General features: G+C 38.2%; 3 protein-coding genes across 5 annotated transcripts; all 3 read left to right on the top strand.

Annotated features, from left to right (window-relative positions):
- The first annotated feature begins 4,808 nt into the window (after positions 1-4,808).
- Positions 4,809-6,467, top strand: LOC145823006 (uncharacterized). The gene is made up of 3 exons (XM_082921764.1): positions 4,809-5,294; positions 5,567-5,749; positions 6,057-6,467. The coding sequence occupies exons 1-3, from the start codon at positions 4,809-4,811 to the stop codon at positions 6,465-6,467; spliced, it is 1,080 nt and encodes a 359-aa protein (XP_082777890.1).
- Positions 6,468-8,263: 1,796 nt separating this feature from the next.
- Positions 8,264-13,616, top strand: LOC114261614 (Heavy metal transport/detoxification superfamily protein). 3 transcript variants are annotated; one of them, XM_028201897.2, is made up of 4 exons: positions 8,264-8,709; positions 9,556-9,609; positions 9,930-9,989; positions 13,262-13,616. In XM_028201897.2, the coding sequence occupies exons 1-4, from the start codon at positions 8,329-8,331 to the stop codon at positions 13,274-13,276; spliced, it is 510 nt and encodes a 169-aa protein (XP_028057698.2). In that variant the 5' UTR covers positions 8,264-8,328; the 3' UTR covers positions 13,277-13,616. The 3 variants fall into 3 exon arrangements, with proteins under 3 accessions (XP_028057698.2, XP_082756212.1, XP_028057696.1); XM_082900086.1 differs by having other exon boundaries at positions 13,209-13,616; XM_028201895.2 differs by lacking the exon at positions 13,262-13,616 and adding an exon at positions 12,798-13,137 and having other exon boundaries at positions 8,267-8,709.
- A 3,364-nt stretch (positions 13,617-16,980) lies between these two features.
- On the top strand, positions 16,981-18,784 carry LOC114261613 (uncharacterized). Its single transcript, XM_028201894.2, has 4 exons — positions 16,981-17,248; positions 17,666-17,698; positions 17,829-18,231; positions 18,335-18,784. The coding sequence occupies exons 1-4, from the start codon at positions 17,192-17,194 to the stop codon at positions 18,496-18,498; spliced, it is 657 nt and encodes a 218-aa protein (XP_028057695.2). The 5' UTR covers positions 16,981-17,191; the 3' UTR covers positions 18,499-18,784.
- Positions 18,785-19,103: the final 319 nt, after the last annotated feature.

Below are 19,103 nucleotides of genomic sequence, written 5' to 3'. Positions count from 1 at the left end.
CAAGTTAGCACCGAGATACGTCGGACCATATGAGATCATTGAGAAAATCAATCCGGTGGCGTATCAAGTTGCGCTTCCTCCTGAAATGGAGCATATGCATAACGTCTTCCACATTTCGATGTTGAGAGATTACCTTCGGGATCCTTTCCATGTAATAGAGCCTACCCACGTGGTGTTGAGTGATGACTACACTTACGAGGAACGGCCTATACAGATTGTAAACAGACGAATCAAGAAACTGAGGAACAAAGAGATCCCGTTAGTGAAAGTTGACTGGCAAAACCACGGTGGCGTGAATGCCACTTGGGAAAGGGAAGATGACATGGCCAAACGATATCCTGAACTGTTTCCACTGAATCCTGTTTTCTTCCAGAATGAAGGTAACTCGAGTTTAGGGGACTAAACTCTTTATAAGGAGGGGAGACTGTAACAACCCTCATACTGTTTACTGATTAGGGACTGATTGATTACCGATAATCACCGATTACTGCTAAACGGAACTGATGATGACTGATAACTGACTGATAATTGAACTGATTAAAGTACTGAACTGACTGACTGAAATTGGAAACTGAATTGACCGAGTATATGTTAGTTAATTGCATTCTATCTGTTTGATTGTCTGATTATCTGTTCATGTTTATATGTTTAAACTGCTATTTGAAGGCCTTATCGGCGGCCGAATCTGAAACCGATTGATGTTACGTGACCCTCATATTTAACGTGATTTTATGGTATAAGTATCTGAAAATTGATTAGGTATGATTAAATTAGATTAAAATAAGCCAATTAAAGAGTTTGCCATATTTACCATTTTGCCACTATCTCATATACACACACTTGAGCCTTTGAACACTCCACGTATGTGATCAAACCAAACATTTTCTTCTCCTCTTCTTGCCTCAACCGACCCAAGCTAGAGAGTGAGAGAGAGTTGAGTTGTTCTTGAGAGATTTGCTTGATCTTGCTTGGCATTGTTTGAGAATTGAGGTGTGATTGCTACTTTGAGCTCCTAGACCTTGAATACAAGACTAAGGTAGGACATTCATCTTCTTGTTGCTGTTCTTGAGTTCATCCTTGCATGATTCATGCCTCATTTGTAGAGCTAAGCCATGATTTGGTTCATTAATGGTGGATTGAAGCTCATCTCTTGCATGCATGTTAGTATTATTGCATTTTGAGGTTAATTACATGGACATTAGTACATGCATGCTCATATTGTTGTTATAGACCATGTTTTCATCTGGTTTTGGAAAGAAATGAGCTCATTTGAGCAAGCTTTGGAGCTTCAATTTGGTTTAAAACTCATGCATGACATGTTTGAATGTTGTTCTTGATAATGGGTTTGAATGTGGTTTTAATTGACTCACCTTTGGGGCTTGAATTCATAAATTGAGCTTTGAAACTTGTTATACATTGAATTTAATGATGTTTTCCAGAATTTGGGCCCAAGAGGTCGAGTTTGGAGTGGTTGAATGCTTGGTTTGAGCTTGGGAGGCAAATCTGGAAATTCCAGATTTGGCTTCCTCGCTCGAGCGAAGGATTCCCCGCTCGAGCGAGCACCTTTGTCCAGGGCTCCGCTCGAGCGACCATCGAGCGACCATCGCGCGTAAAATTTCAGCATCCAGTACTTTTACTGTTTTGCAGACCGCTCGAGCGAAGGATTACTCGCTCGAGCGAAGCCTTTGATTTTGGACTTACGCTCGAGCGTAGAAAGTCTCGCTCGAGCGAGGCTCCTATTTTCAGCAAACTTTACGAAATGTTTTCTAAGTGTATTTTTGCATCCTCATCCCATCCTAGGCATTCTTAGGCCTAGTTTAAGGCATCTTGATGAGGATATCATTGTAGAACACACCAAGGCAAATTAGGGATTAAGTTATGAGATTTCCCAACTGTGTAGCTTAGTGTGTGTTCAATCTGTTAACTGTGTAGGGTTGGCGACTAGGGAGACACGCTCTAGCATACTGTAGCCCAGAACTCTGTGAGTAACAATTGTGTAAAGATATGTTCAACTGATTATCTTTGAATACTGAACTGAACTGTTTACTGAACTGGTATTATTTACTGAATGAATGTATGTCCTTTATTTCTGAACTGTACTGTGGCATCCTTAGTATCTACGGTTTACTGTTACTGTTACTGTTACAGAGATCTCTGTCGGTTCCCTCGTGGAACCACTACTGTTTACTGACTGATGGCCATCATTACTGTTCGGTCTTTTAAGACCTACTGTTACTGTTATGCTAATGGATGTACCACATATGACTGTTTACTGTACTGAACAACTGAATGACTGATTGAAATGAACTGTTTTCATACTGTAAGGACATTCATTCTTAACCTCTTTACATATTGTGTTATTCACTGGGCTTTAGCTCACTGCTCATATATATATGTAGGTGTACAGGCACCAGACCGCAGCTAGAGGCGTCAGGGTTACTCCAGTTTTGTCAAGCCAGCCTTTGTGCCTCACTGCGAGGTTCCGAGTTGCCATGCTATGGCTTGGGGGTGTTTTGGTTGTTTCCCCCGCCTGTCTTCTGTACTGTCTAACTGTTCTGTATAGACTGACTGTTTACTGTACTGTTATACAGGGAGTAGGTCCCTGTACTGTGTGACTGTAAATTTTGTATAGACCGTACTGTTTTGTACAGACGGAATGTTTTCGGTACTGTTCTATAGGGTTGAGTCCCTAGTTTGAATGGATGTGAATATTGTACATACTGTTCTGTACTGTTTATGTGTGAATATATGAAAAGCCTTTTTGCATACAGACTGTCACAGCTCAATGGACACTATTTATTTACTGTATTGGCTTCCGCCAGGCCCTGTACTCTGTTTTACTGTATTACTGTTCTGCAGGCCTTCGGTAATCTCGGATTACTGGCCGGTTACGGTGCTAGACCCATAGGGCCGGGTTTGGGTCGTGACATTTGCGGCCTTCTAACATCAAGTTTACTAGGGCCCTTTTCTGGGTCCAAGTTATCAATTTACCCCTCATTAGCATGACTCGAGCAGTTGGTGTCCTCATTGGAAACTGTCTTGGGCGTTTTGTTGATATGGAACTTTCAGAGGAAGGAGTGGCCTGGGGTAAATACCTTCATATTCGTGTATCAATTGATATTGCCAAACCATTGAGACGTGGTATGCATATTGCGTTAGGCTCTTCTTAGCCTGTATGGGTGTCGTTTCGTTATGAATGATTACCCAATTTTTGTTTTGCTTGTGGTATTCTTGGCCATGGGATGTGTGATTATGCCACACGATTGTTGGGTTCAACGGTGGATAATAGTGCTCAGTTTCAGTATGGCCCTTGGTTGCGGACAGACACGAAGTTAGGCAAGGGCAAGGGGCCTTCACGCCCTTCTGAACCTATCAAGGAAGAACTTGTTGGACTTGACTCTCTAATGGTTTCTGTGCTTGGAGGTGGTAGTGCTCTATAACCATGCCAATCTTAACCATCGCAATTGATCCCTAGTGGTTCACCGGTTGCCGAGGAATGGACCACGCTCCCACTCCGCAGATGGTTACCCCATTTTGCGCTCCCCTTCTTCCGAATAAGGAGGCGGTTGTCGTTGGTGGGGATACTCTTGGCGAAAAAGATGGGCAGGCTCCTATCCGCTCAATTTCAAATTCAAATTTGACTTTGTCAATTATTAATGATAAGGGCCTAGCATCTGAGGCCCAGAATATGGAGTTTGTTAGTGGCCCTTTAGTGGATGTCAAAGTTACAGAGTTTGATGTGCCTTTTTCAAGGCCTACTAGTTCTTTGTCCACTTCCTTTTCTTTGGGCCTGCCTAATCCCGTTCAGTTGGGAAAAGGCAAAGGTTTGGTCTGTCCAAAACTAAAAAAAGGCTGGAAACTACGGGCGCGCGACACCCCTCTTTCTCTCCTGCCTACTTTGTCGACTGATGGGCGCAAACGGAAGATACATATAGACCTTATAGAGGGTGTCTCTCAAGGGGCAAAACGTTTCTGCCATGATTCTCTGGCACCACGTCAGGTCCCTACAGAATTTGTCATGGCGGATGTTGTGGGGCATCACTGCCAATCATTATGAATTGCTTAAGTTGGAACTGTCGTGGGCTTGGGAACCCACAGACAGTTCGCGACCTTCAACACATGTTGAAATCTGAAAATCTCGCTCTAGTTTTCCTCATGGAGACTAAAAGTATTGGGCGTAAGATTGAAAGCTTACGTTGTAGGATTGGATTTTCTAGTGCTTTACGGTGGACTGAGTAAGCTTTGCGGGAGGTTTAGCTCTTCTTTGGAGGAGTGATATTCAAGTCTCGATTAAAAGCTATTCTAATGGACATATTGATGCTATTGTAGACTCCAGTTTGGGTTCAGCACCGTGGCGGTTTACGGGCTTTCATGGTCATCCAGTGGCGTCTCACCAACGAAATTCGTGGGAATTATTGCGAAGACTATCGAGTTTGTCTGGTCTGCCATGGCTTGTTATTGGTGATTTCAATGAAATTCTATTCTCGCATGAAAAGGTTGGTATGGGTGAACGTAGTGGTGTCCAGATAAGTGTTTTTCAACATGTTCTCGAAGATTGTTCTCTAGCGGATCTTGGCTATCGCGGACCCAAATTCACATAGGCCAATAACTGCCAGCAAGGACTCATTCGGGAGAAGTTGGACCGTGGTGTGGCTACCTTGGCATGGTTGTAATTATTTTCCTTGGCAACGGTACATAATCTGGTATGCACGACCTCAGATCATAACCCCTTATTGCTTGATTTAGTAGGCTCAAAAAGTATCTCGGTGGCTTATTGTGGAGGGCGACGGCCTTATCGTTTTAAGGCAATGTGGTTGCGGGATGATGAGTGTGAATCTATTGTCCTTCAAAATTGGTTACGGCAACAAACGCCTACAATGGAAGGTATTCGATCAAATCTTGACGTCATTGGAGCTCGTTTATCGACATGGGGCCAACGAAAATTTGGCGCCTTTCAGAATACCATTCGAGACAAGATCAAGGAGCTTCAAAGACTAAAGGGCCTGACCTCCATGTCGGATTCGGAACGGGATTCCTTTTCTGCTCTTCGTCAGCATATTGATGAACTTCTACATAGAGAGGAAATATTTTGGTGTCAACGCTCTCGTGCCAATTGGTTAAAAGATGGCGATCTCAATACTTCTTTTTTTCATGCCAAAGCAAACCAATGGCATAAAAAGAAATTGATTCTGGGTTTGGAAAATGAGCAATCACTATGGTGTACTGATTACGTCGAATGGAGGATATTGTTGTGCACTATTTCAAAAGCTTCTTCACTTCGAAAACCCCTCGGGGTATTCGGGATGTTCTTGACACTACTACCTCGCGGGTGTCCAACGATTTAAATAGAATGTTGGGTGGTGAATTCACATCTGCAGAGGTGGACAAGGCTTTAGCTCAGATGCACCCCACAAAGGCACCGGGCATGGATGGTAAACATGCGTTGTTCTATCAACACTTTTGGCCGAACATTGGGTCACAGGTAACTGCGGCTGTTTTGGGAATTCTTAACCGACAAGAGCCTATGAACATTATTAATGACACATTTATCATGTTAATTCTGAAGGTTCCGAATCTGAAAAGAATGTTTGACTTTCGTCCAATCAGTTTGTGCAATGTTGTCTACAAGCTGATTAGTAAGGTTCTGGCAAATCGGCTCAAGCTTGTGTTGCCCTCTTTGATCTCCATCAATCAAAGCGGCTTTGTATCTGGGCGTCTTATTACCGATAATGTTTTGTCTGCATTTGAAGTATTTCATTACATGAAAAATCATAAGCATGGTCGTACGGGGCACTTTGCATTAAAATTGGACATTGAGCAAAGCCTATGACTATATCGAATGGGATTTTCTTCGCCAGATTATGTTAAAAATGGGAATCGATGGCCGGTTTGTCCAAGCTATTATGCGGTGTGTTTCGACAGTCTTGTATTCGATCCTTTTGAATGGTAAACCCACAAGATCTTTTCGCCCTTTATGTGGCCTACGTCAAGGTTGTCCTTTGTCCCCTTATCTATTTGTCCTCTGTGCGGAAGGTCTTTCTTCGTTGATTCGGCAGGCAGAGCTTGATAATAGATTTACTGGAATAGGCATATGTCGTGGCAGCCCGAAGATTTCGCATCTCCTGTTTGCAGATTACAGCCTCTTATTTGGTAATGCGACTGTGGCGGAAGTGTTGATGGTTGAGCGCATTCTCAAAACATATGAATTAGCTTCAGGTCAGAAGATCAATTTTAGCAAGACATCTATTAGTTTCACTGCTAATGTGGGAGCAGAATTAAGAGAGGAACTTCGTCAGTTTTTGCATGTTGGCACTACGGTGGTGAACGGAAAATATTTGGGTCTTCCGTATTTTGTTGGGCGCACCAAGCGTGAGGTGTTTCAGTTTATCAAAGATCGATTGTGGACGCGGCCCAACGGATGGAAAGAGAAGTTTATATCAGCAACAGGTCGTCATGTTGTGATCTAGGCAGTTGCTTAGGCCATACCAACCTATGTTATGTTGTGTTTTCGAATCCCGGAAACTCTATGTGCCGAGAGAGATTCCATGGTGAGTCGCTATTGGTGGGGACATTCTGACAATACCAAGAAAATACATTGGAAGAGCTGGGAGGATTTGTGTACACCAAAGTGGGTTGGTGGGTTGGGTTTTTGGAAGTTGGCGGCTTTTAACAAAGCCATGCTTGCAAAGCAAGGCTGGCGCTTGATGAAGTTTCTTGATTCGTTATTGGCCAGTCTTCTACGTGCTAAGTATTACCCTCATGCAGACTTTTTGTCGTCTTCGATTGGGTCTAATCCATCTTTTCACTTGGTGCAGCATTTTTGATGTTAAACCATTGCTTCGGGATGGTCTTCGATGGCGTATAGGGGATGGGCAAAGTGTTCATCTCTGGGGTGTTAAATGGGTTCCTAGGCCACAATCCTTTCAATTAATATCTTCTCCAGTAGGTGAAGACCACCAAATGGTCTATTCTGTTATTGATCCGGTTCGGCGATGCTGGAATCTACACCTTTGCAAAGAGTTGTTACTTCCGATTGATGTTAAGGCTATTCAACAAATTCCCTCATGACAGGCTCTACCTCATGACACATTAGTGTGGCATTACACTCAGAATGTTCTTTTTTCGATAAAATCAGCCTATCATTTACAAGTTGCTCTCATGTGTTCAAATAATCAACCAGGCTCTTTGGATGAAGGACTTGAGCAACAACACTTTTGGAAGAAACTTTGGCATCTTCGCATTCCAAACAAAATTAAATTCTTTGCATGGAGAGCTTCTTTGAATATCATCCCCACTTCTGATTTGTTGCGTCGTAGGCATGTCTTTGTGGCTGGAAATTGTGTACTCTGTCCCAACTGTCCAGAGAATTTGTTGCACTGTGTTCGTGATTGTCCTGTTGCAAAACAGGTATGGGAATTAAGTCCGCTGCGTTTTGAGGTTCAATCTTGGAATTGTACAGATTTTTGTCAATGGGTTTCGGTGATTGACAATAGAGTTGATGAATATGGACTTGGCCTATTTTTTTCGCTTTGTTGGGGTTTGTGGAGTGCTCGCAATCAAGCTGTTTTCAATGAAGTCTTTCGTTCAACGGAGGATATAGTTCAATGGGTGTGTGAACTTCTACTTGACTTCTCCCTTGCGAATCATCGAACCATTAGTACACCAGTCTTTGGGGAGCCTGTCCGTTGGGTCACTCCAATTGATGGGTTTTACAAAGTTAATTTTGATGGTGCTGTGTTCAATCACCTTAAGGCAGTTGGAGTTGGTGTTATTATTCGGGACCACGCTGGTGCGATTATTGCGGCTTTGTCAAAGAGGATTGATTGTTGGGGAGATGCAAATTGTGCTGAGGCTTTTGCAGCTCAACGAGCAGTGCCTTTTGCTATAGACCTGGGCATTCTTGATGTTCATTTAGAAGGGGGTTCGCTCAACATCATTCGAGCTCTTCAAGCTGCAGACCCATTGTTATGCTCCTACGGTCACGTTCTTCAAGAAGCTATTGCAAGGAGTCGTTGTTTTTAAAATTAGAATATTTCTCATACTCCCCGGCTGGGCAATCGAGTTGCTCATGGCCTATCTTAGATGGCAGTTGTGAGTTCTGGACCATCCATCTGGATGGAAGAGGTCCCTTTTGAATTATCTTCATTAATCTTTTCTGAAGCTATGTAGTTTTCTTTGGGTTTTCCCTCTAAAATAAATAAATAAATAAAAAATAAAAAATCTACCAAAAATAATAATAAAATTGAGAGAATGTTTTTGTAGATAAGGCAACTATAAAAAGGCCAATTTACCCTTCTATCTTTCGGATGATGAATTGAAGAAGAAACAATGGCCACAATCAACTCTGGATTTTCCACTCTCTGTTCGATTTACAGACCCAAATCTCGTACTCTTGCTTCTTCTTCTTCGTCGAGCATTTCGCTTCGAATGCTTCAAATTCAAGTCCATGGCAACAATGTCAATGGTAACCCTGCTTCGGCACTAGTAATGAGCAACAACAAGTACTTGCAAAGACGGAGAGCGATTGTTGTGACGTCAGTCGCCGAAGAAGATACCCTAATTCCTGAAGAAGCAGCAGAAGAAATTGATAACATTGACAACAACAACACAGAAGAAATCAAAGCACCAGAAGATGCATCGACGACTATGACTGATCAGCCAGTTTCTGTTCCGGTCTCGCCTTCCGACATCCTCACCATGTTCTTTCAGGTACTCGAGCCCTTTTTGTGTTTCTTTGATTGTGACTATATTCATGATTCAAATTTTTTGTGTATCTTCTGTAGTAGACATTTTTATGAAACTTCCATAACAACTCTGCAATTGTAGGGGCATCATTACACGGTTTCTCATGATTCTAATGCAGTGACATTGTTAAATTTTGGCAAATTTTGGGATGTTTTGTAGTTGGATTTAGTGGCTGTGTGTTTTAATTTCTTTGTGAAGTTGGCATGATGTTTGCTTATAAAAATTACAGGGGAAAAAAAAAAAAAAACCTTTTAATAGAACCAATTGGAACTAAGAGTGCAAGGTTATATTCTTCTGTATATAAAATGGCTTCAGCTTTTGTTTGAAGACCTTTATGCCGTGTTTGGTTGGAGGATTTGGGGAGAGATTTGGAAAGGGAAATGGAAAAGTTATGTGAAATGTGAATAAAATATGTTTATATTTCACCTAATTTTACACACCTTTTCTTTTTTCCTTTCCAAATCCCTCACCAAATCCCTTAACCAAACACAGCATTAATCTTACTTTTATGGGTCTTGTAACTTGTTAAGGGTTGCCTTTAAGGTATTGATTAACAAAGTTTAAAATAATTGTACATTTTTTTATGATACGTACTTTTATGAAGGTTCAAATATTTCAAACTTTTTAACGAGTCTTGTTAACAAAATCCTACTTTTATGGCCTGATTTTGGAAATTTGTGGAAGTAAGCAACTATTTGAACATGATGATCTTGTTCAATGTTATATTTATTTGCATTTGTCTGTTATATACAGATGTGCTTCTATGCCATAACAAACTTTTATTTTTTATTTTTTATAAATAATATGTAGGCAGAAGGAGCAATGAATGAAACAGCTATTCCTACCGTGACCAACGCTTTAGAGGTAAATCCATAAATCCTCATTGAATTATTTTATAAGTGAATAGGCTCGTGTATGATGATATTTATTCCTTTTATTGTATTTTTGTTTGAAAGAGAATGCTATACAACTTCTTGCCCTGGTATCTGGATTTAAGACTATTGGCTAGCAACAACATTCTACATTGACAATGGTTTTTTACCTTCATGGTAAAATGAAGGAAATCTATCTTGGGCATGTTCTGCTAAACCCGTGTTTGCCAAATAGTTGAGTTACAATTCCATCACGTGTGGAACATTTGCCTACTAACTTTTCCAATTGCCTTTTCATTTCTTATTTTGTAGGAAACAGAGGGCATTACCAATTTAAAAGTTCAAGTTGTCGAGGGTATTGCAACCGTTGAAGTGAGTATAAGCAACTTGTTGCATCTTACATATCCTAAATGGAACTGTATTATGCTAGCGTTACTTGTGTAGACAATTACTTTAAGGTGAACTTGCTCCCAAAAATGTAAAACAAAAATGTTACTAGCCCTTTGATTTGCACTGGCAGTTAACAGAAAGTATTTTATAAGTTTGGAATCCTTAATGCTGTGTTTGGTTAGGAGATTTGAGGAGGGATTTGGAAAGGGAAATGGAAATGATAGGTGAAATGTGAATAAAAGATACCTATATTTCACCTAGTTTCACACACCTTTTCCCTTTCCCTTTCCAAATCCCTCCCCAAATCCTCCAACCAAACACAGCGTAAATCTTTCATAGTTCCCGGTCCACCCACTGTATTTGCCTCACAATCACTGCCACATATATCAGCTTTTTTTATGTGAAACCCTTCTACAAGTGCATTTATAATACAATGGGGGTGTTTGTTTGGGGTTTTTTGAGCCAATTTATAGCTTCTAGCTTTGGAAAAGTTAAATAAGGTGTGCTATTGTGCTTTATGGAGTTAAATAATTTAGAATACCTTCTGAAATTGATGGTATGCTTTTTTATTTGCCTCACCCACTTATAATTGTTTCTTAGAACTTTTCCTCAATTTTATCTTCAGCTATATATATATATTCTTTTTTCAAACTTTGCTTTGAAATCAATCATGCACATGCATATATTAAAAAAAATCAATTGTCGCCTTTTTTTTTGTGAAGCGAAGTCTCACATCGCCTGTGTACAAAAGTAATGCAGAGTATAAAAGAGCGGGGCACCTTCACCTCAACAACTGACTTTTGGGGTTAAATTTAAATTCTTTTCTAAATAAAAATAAATATATTCTATTGCAACTAAAAAACCCATCGGAGGCCCCAAAACAGGGAGCCATATTTACTGTTACATTGTCATGAAGCTTTTTTGGTTCTGAGCCAAACAAGTTGTATAACCAAATTCAAGAATTCCTTAAAAATTTCGAAGAAGAGAACATTGATTGTAGATGGACCTCTCTGCTCCAAAGCAGACATTTACTTGGTAAGTCGACAACTAAACTTTATGTTTTTGACTAAAATTTCATTGAGGTGATATCAGAGGTAAATGCAACTAGAAATGCCAGAAAAATTCCACTAGCAGAGCTTAAAACTTAATTAATTATGACCATAAGGGGACTGTCGGTCGGTTGTAATCCAAATTAGTTGTATTTTAATCGAATTTTCCTTTTTGGTCCTTCACTCGATGCAGCATATGCATCAATATCAAGTTAATTCCAATAAAAAATTAAAAGCTGATCAAAAAAATAAAATGAATGCTTAAATTGACATAGAGAGTGAATATTCTATAAATTTCAAATTGGCATGTATACAGTATGAGTTTGGCTGGCAACTTTGGGATGAGTGTAAGAATTTGGAGCCATGGGCGGTTTCTCTTCAAACTATGCATCCATTATTGACTCAACTAATGAAAATAATGTCACACTACTATTATTATCTCTTATGTGAGCAAAAAAATAAAAAAATATTATCTCATACCAATATCAGGTAAAATGTTTTAAAAAGCGGCCGCAACCGTTACGTAACGCCGTTACCTAACGGTTTTGGCGGTTACCGCCACCCGTACGGCCGCTTTTGCAGTGTGATTAAAATTCACAGGTGTGTCGGTCGTAGCGGCTGCCGTAGCGGTCGTAACGGTACTGTAACAACTGTAACGGCCTGTTACGCACCGTTACGTAACGGTTCCAAACTGTTTCTTTCGAAAAAACACACAAAAAAAAGCTGAAAATGGGGAAAGAGGGATAGAGAGTAGAGGGAAGATAAAAAGAGAAAATAGAGGAGCAAGAGATAGAGAGAGAGGAGGGAAGATGAAGAATATGTTATTGATTTGTTGAAACTGTAAGACCTATACTATTCTATTCAGCTGCTATCACTAAACCATTTTGTTTGTGCGTGTCTATCTATATATTGTTTGAAAATAATAATAATAATAATAAGCGTGGTCATTATCTATTTGGCTTGGTTAAAATATGTATATATATATATATATATATATATTTAAGCTCTTATTTATTCTCTTACTTTTGTCATTGTTTATCTTATATATATAGTTAGTGATTGATTTTTTGTATAATATAAAGTCATTAATTATTAAAATAAAATGTAAAAAACTCAATTTATAGTGATTTAAAAATATGAAATATATTGGATCATATTTAAAAATTTATAAAAATTGATCAATATTTATTTTTAATTCAATAAATATGATCATGGAAAAAAAATATGTGTATCGTTAAGTTTTTTTCAAATTGTGCGAAAAATAAAAAAATTCACGGTTCCGGTTACCACAACCTCGCAACCGCGTCACCGCTACCGTTACGGCGACTGCAACCGCTTTTCAGAACCTTGGGTAAAGCTCACACAGATTGGTTTTAATTTTGGTTTTGCCGCGAAAACTTGACACATTGTCTGTGTTTTAAGTAACGTTAGCGTTACTTGTGTAGACAATTACTTTAAATTGAAGTTGCTCCCAAAAAATATTCCTAGCCCTTCGATTTGCACTGGCAGTTAACAGAAAGTATTTTATAAGTTTGGAATCCTAAATCTTTCGTAGTTCCTGGTCCACCCACTGTACTTGCCATACAATCACTGCCAAATATATCAGCTCTTTTATGTGAAACCCTTCTACAAGTGCATTTATAATAATAAGGTGTGCCATTGTTGCTTTATGGAGTTAAATAATTTAGGATACCTTCTGAAATTGATGGTATGCTATTTTTTTTTTTTTTTGGGGTGCCAGCTAACAAAACAAACAACAGTACAAGCTACGGGGGTGGCCTCCAACTTGGTTGAGATCATACAAGGTTCAGGCTTCAAGCTACAGACGTTAAACTTGAGCTTTGAGGATGAAGAGGACATCATCTAGACCTCATATTCTGATTTACCTGTCCGAACTCACAAAGAAAGGGCATATTGGAGCTGTTTATCAGAGTCCTAGAGTCTAGGCTGATTCTGGAGAATTACTGTACTTAGTTCCATAGGAATCCTCCCTCGGATGGTGGTTGTGAACTTGCGTCTCTGAAAGCACTTCAAGTTCATATTCTTAATGGAAATTGTTCCTGAAAATTTATTTGTTATCAGACTGTGACCCCCTGCTTCTTTTTTTCCCTAAAATAACTGTGGTACATTTTGCATTTTTTTTTGGTGACAGTCGAGGAAATAGACAGACAGAGAAATTCCGATTGCATATAGGGTTTTGTGCAGCGTTGGCCAAATTAATTAGAGTTCGTTGTTCAAGTGAAGGGGGAAACACAATCATTAACTTGATGGCAAGTTTTGGCTGCCTCACTGAGGCAAGTGTTTACTTGTGGATTGTATAGAATTGTTATGTGCTTGAGATTCTGTCTTAGGTTATGTACTTTTGGATACTGCTGTTGCTTGGATTATGTTCCGTGGGGTATAGGTACAACCAATTTTGCAATAACGAAGTGGTTTGTCACGAGAAACTTGTAAAACCTTTTTCTTTTTTTTCTTTTTTTTTTAATAATAAAGAAAGTGTTGGAACATGGTTTTGTGAAGACAAGCCACTAAAATCGGGTAGAGATCATGATTAAAATTATGTGCTCCATGTTCTTGTTGCTACTATTCGTTGTTTGAGCTGGAAATCAACACCTATGACATGTATCTAGTTGTCAATTCATGACTCGTGGAGAATTGTTGCAGATCCATTTACGTTGGAAGTCATATGCTTGACAGGAACATTTATAATTCATATCCTTACGAAACTACGCTAATTTCAGGTTTATTGACTTGTAATTTTTTGTTAGAACTTTCCTCAATTTTATCCTCAGCTATATATATATATATATATATTCTATTTTCAAACTTTGATTTGAAATCAATCATGCACATGCATGTATTAAAAAAATACCAATTGTCATTTGTTTTTTGTGAAGTGAAGTCCCATATCGCTTGAGTACAAAAGTAATGAGCTGTATGTAAAAGCGGGACACCTTCACCTCAACAACTAACTTTTAGGGATAAATTTGCATTCTTTTTGAAAAATCTAAAATTTACGAGATATTGATTCATGATTATGTTTTAATTTTAATTAGTGAATAACAAATCGACACAACGATTTAACGTGGAAAAAAAATCACAATTGGAGCGCCTCCAATTGTGATAAAAAATCACAGGCCAAAGCTATAAAATAATTCACTAAAAAGACAAAACACAAGTGTACCCTCAATTACGTAATGAATTCATGCCGAATAGAACCAACCCCGATGTGCCACTTCTACCGCCGTCTTCACCTCGGATTTATTTTGTCCAAAGTTGAATCTACAACGATGAGCCAATCCGGAATCCACAAAAGTTTCAGGCCCAAGTTTTTCGAAATCCACCGAAGAACACCCTTCTCTTTGTGAATAAAAGAACAAAGACAAACCCCTTGATAATATAAATATGAAACTCGTAAATCCGCCAATCACTCTCAAATTATAAAAATAGCCTCCAATATAGAAAACCTTGGTAGCTCTGCTTTCCAAGAATTTGGATGGCTTAAACTCTAAAAACAGCAAACAGAGCATTTTATAGTAGATAGGATTGTGAAGGTGTGAGTAAAGGCGGTGCAAAATATATAGGCCAACCGCTCGAGCGGTGAAACATCTTTCTCAAAATTTCAGTTTGCAGGCACAGATACTGGATGCTCCTATTCATTGCTAGAGCACACAAATGACCGCTTGAGTGGTCAAACAACTTTGGCTTCGTGGGCGTAGCCCCTTGACACAGCCTGGGCGCTATCCCCTGGACCACCGCAGATCCCGTACATAGTCAGTGAAGTAACAAACATGAAAGGCTCAAGATCACAAACTCCTCTACATAAGTACAATTTGGGTTGGATTCCCATCTAAACACTCACATCCTCACTTAAACAAAAGAGCAAATAAAATTACAACCGAAAAGAATTTTATCCAACGGGATTGCCAATAACAAAAACCCAACACTTTTCTAAATAAAAATAAATATTTTCTATTGCAACTAAAAAACCCATCAGAGGCCCCAAAACAGGGAGTCATATTTACTATTAAATTGTCTTTTGGGTTCTGAAGCTAACTAGTCCATAGGATTAGGGATGTAATCGGTTCGGTTCGGTATGGTCGGTATATAGGTAAAAAATTACACCGAAGCGATAATGTCGGTTTTATTATTTTGAACACCGATACAGACTGCTTCTCCCATCAAATCGCACCAAACCGAACCGATTGAAACTGTTTGGTTTGGTGCGATTTAATTGGTTTAGAATTTTTCAAACTTGAGTCACTTTTAAATATAATCATTAATTTATATAAAAATATTAAATTAGTTATTTGTCTACCATCCAAACATATCCAATCCATCCATTTAATACATTTCAATTTCTAAATTAACAAAAATAAAAACAAAAAAAAAAGTTTAAAAATATTAAGGTTTCAAGAATAATGAGTTAGAGTTAAAATTAATATAATTAGAGTTTACAAACTTAGGTTATAAAGATGATAAGGTTAATTAATTAAGGTTTATTATACTAATTAATATCATTATATTATTAGATTATATATATATATATATTATAAATATAATATATGTTGAAACGGTTGGTTTCGGTTTAGATCGGTGCATAAGGTGCTTAAACCGATACCGAACCGAAAACTGAAAAAAATCAAATTAAAAAACCGCACAGACCGATTCTTGTTAAAAAAACAAACTAAATATAACCGGTTTGATTCGGTTCAATTGGTTTGGTCGGTTTTTTCGGTTTTTCTTACATCCCTACATAGGATGTAAGTTGTATAATCAAATTCAAGAATTCCTCAAAAATTTCGAAGAAGAGAACATGGATTGTAGATGGACCTCTCTGCTCCAAACCAGACATTTACTTGGTAAGTTGACAACTGAACTTTATTTTTTTGACTAAAATTTCATTGAGGTGATATCAGAGGTACATGCAACTAGAAATGCTAGAAAATTTCCACTAGCAGAGCTTAAAACGTAATTAATTATGCCCATAAAGGGGACTGTCGGCTGGTTGTAACCCAAATTAGTTGTATTTTAATCGAATTTTAATCCTTTTTTGATCCCTGGCTCAATGCAACATATGCATTCAATATCAAGTTAATTCCAATAACAAATTAAAAGCTGAAAAAAAAAATGAATGCTTAAATCGACATAGAGAGTGAATATTCTGTAAATTTCAAATTGACATATATGCAGTATGAGTTTGGCTGGCAACTTTTAAGTGTAAGAATTTGGAGCCATGGGCGGTTTCTCTTCAAACTATGACTCAACTAACGAAAAAAATGTCACATTAATGTTATTATCTCTTATGTGAGCCAAAAAATAAAAATAATAAAAAATTATTTTCTCATACCGATTGGTTTTTAATTTTGGTTTTGCCTCAAAACTTGACACATTGCCTGTGTTTTAAGAAACAAAAACCGAGGATGCTTTGTCACCTGGTGAATCTACAAACTTGGGTGTCAGTTTTTATCCTCAGCTTATTCATCTTCTTCTCTGAATTCAGAAAAATAAGTTTGGCCTGACCACTTTAAAATTCTCAATAGAATATGAAGGAATTTACTCTCTTTTTCTTCTTCTTTTTTTTGGGGGGATGAATATGAAACTCTTGCATTTTGAGAGATTCTCATAAGGGCACATGCTCAGGTAAATAATATTTAATGGACATGAGGATATATAAAATTAATCATTTGTGGTTTGACATTCCAATCTTTGCAGATAAACCCTACCCTAATTTGTTGTGAACTAGCAAATTTATTTATGAATTAAAAAAGAAAAAAAATCATTGAAACGAGGTGGTCTAAAAGGCTAGTGAGAAAAGCTTAAAATCTTGCAGCAATTTGCGTTATTCAAGGCGTAAACGTGTCCTATCATGCATCGACAACTGGGAACGCATTATCTAATTAAAAATGAGAAATTTGAGCCTTAAAACCAGAATTAGAAAAGCTGTTTGTATATGATATCGTCTTTATCTGGGGAAGCTGAAGCTGCCAATTTTTCTAATATTGTTTTGCATTTTTTAGAGACTAATTTGATTCTATATATACCTCCGTTTCGTACTGACTAATTCATCACTGGACACAGTTCTTCACTCATCTATTTTTTTTTTTTCCTAATTGGCTCCTTTCTTTGCTTACAATGGCAATGAAAGCTACGCTCTTTCTCTTAGCATATGTGCTTTTGGTCACCACTTGGGTATGTTTATGCTATGTTACACACTAAAGTGACAATACTGTCAATCAAAGTTGTTTCCTATATTTTTAATTTCCAATGTTTCTTTGTCAACAATTTAAATGACATCATGTGGTTTTCCTCAATTTTCCTTCCTATCTTTTTGTTTTTCAAAACATGGAATGGGTGAAAAACAAACCAATGACATGTTGCATTTTGCTTCCAATTACTGGTTTTTTCATGGGTTATGGTATTAAAGTTTTTTGTCAAATACGTAGCATGTCATGAGTCTAAGGACATCTCGCTCACATATCTATTTCCTCCTCCCTCCCACTAAACACACACAACTGCCTACATATTTAGTTTTTAATTGCATCTTAATTTTCTTCCTTGATTTGCGTAGGTTCTTTTCAAACTCACCATTTTTCTTTGCTTTCACAGGTTTCGCCTTCTGTTGAGGCCAATAAAACAGAGGTAATTCTCAAGCAATGCCATCAATGTTTAGTATATTAGTCTCATGCCAAAGTTCCATTAGACCAGTGAAATAATGTCAAATTGACTAATTAATTTATCGGTACTGTTTTTTTTTTTTTTTTTTTTTTAGCCTGATCATGTTAAACCTCCGGCCCATGCTCCTGTAAAGGCTCCGGTCCATTCCCCAGTAAAGGCTCCCCCTGTTCATGCCCCAGAAAAGGCTCCAATCCATCCACCACCAAAAGAGCCTTATCATCATGCTCCAGCAAAGGCTCCGGTCCATTCCCCAGTAAAGGCTCCTCCTGCTCATGCCCCAGAAAAGGCTCCAATCCATCCACCACCGAAAGAGCCTTACCATCATGCTCCAGCAAAGGCTCCGGTCCATCACCCAGAGAAGCATCATCATCATCATCATGCTCATGCTCCAAAAGAGGCTCCTGAACATCATCATCATGCTTATCCCCCCAAAACCGGTCCTATCCATCACCCTCCAGTCAAGGCCGGTGCACCAGTCCCATCAAAGGCTAAAGAAGGTAAAAATCCTATTTAAAAAATTAAAATAAAATAAAAACGTTACACCATTAATGTATCTTCATGGAATTGAGAATGTGGTATACAATGTATGCTTGTGTACAGGTTGCTATCCAATGTGTGAGAAGTACTGCAAGAAAGACAAGAAAAGGCCATGTGTGAAGGATTGTGTAGCGTGCTGTGAAAAGTCCAAATGTGTCCCTGAACACAAGAAGAAATGCGACTGGTACCATGTGAAGATCGACGGCAAAATGATCAAATGCCCTTAAATTGAAGGACTCAAAATCTTAAATTTTCGATGTTATAGTACTACTACTACTACTACTTGTTATTTCTATGTCAGTTCTTTGAGAGGTTGTGTTAAGAGTTTGATGATCATGTAATAAAGTGTTTTACCTGAGGAGCCTCTGTGTCTGACTGTATTTTGGCAATAATTCATTGCTAATATTGCTTAAATTTGTTGTTGTGGAGGGTTCTGATCAGGAGTCTGTATTAATTAATTGCCTAATAGGATTCATAATATAAATGAGAAAAACTAGTAATATGATTTTACTATTTAGTTTCGATTTAGAAATGTCAAACAAAGGCTACATTGGCACATGGTATCACGTGAGGCTTGTTGCGTGTTTGACATAAATTTATGTTTTTGGTTCCCCAAGCTCCATTTAATATATCATCAATTTTAATACTCCACCTTATCTTTATATGGTAAGGTTCAAAATTTAAAATTAAAATCGAGGTGTATTATACTTTACTTGCCATTAACGCTACAAGACCACTAGGTAGTGTTGACAACAAGTTATAAAAACAATTAAGAAGATTTTATCAAAAGTTTCACGGGGTGACAATATTTTATGCACCATTGCTGATTAAT

The sequence above is a fragment of the Camellia sinensis genome, chromosome 1 (assembly GCF_055761805.1).
Source record: "Camellia sinensis isolate YWXY chromosome 1, ASM5576180v1, whole genome shotgun sequence".
Classification (NCBI taxonomy): domain Eukaryota; kingdom Viridiplantae; phylum Streptophyta; class Magnoliopsida; order Ericales; family Theaceae; genus Camellia; species Camellia sinensis.
This window is presented reverse-complemented; position numbering and strand designations above follow the sequence as displayed.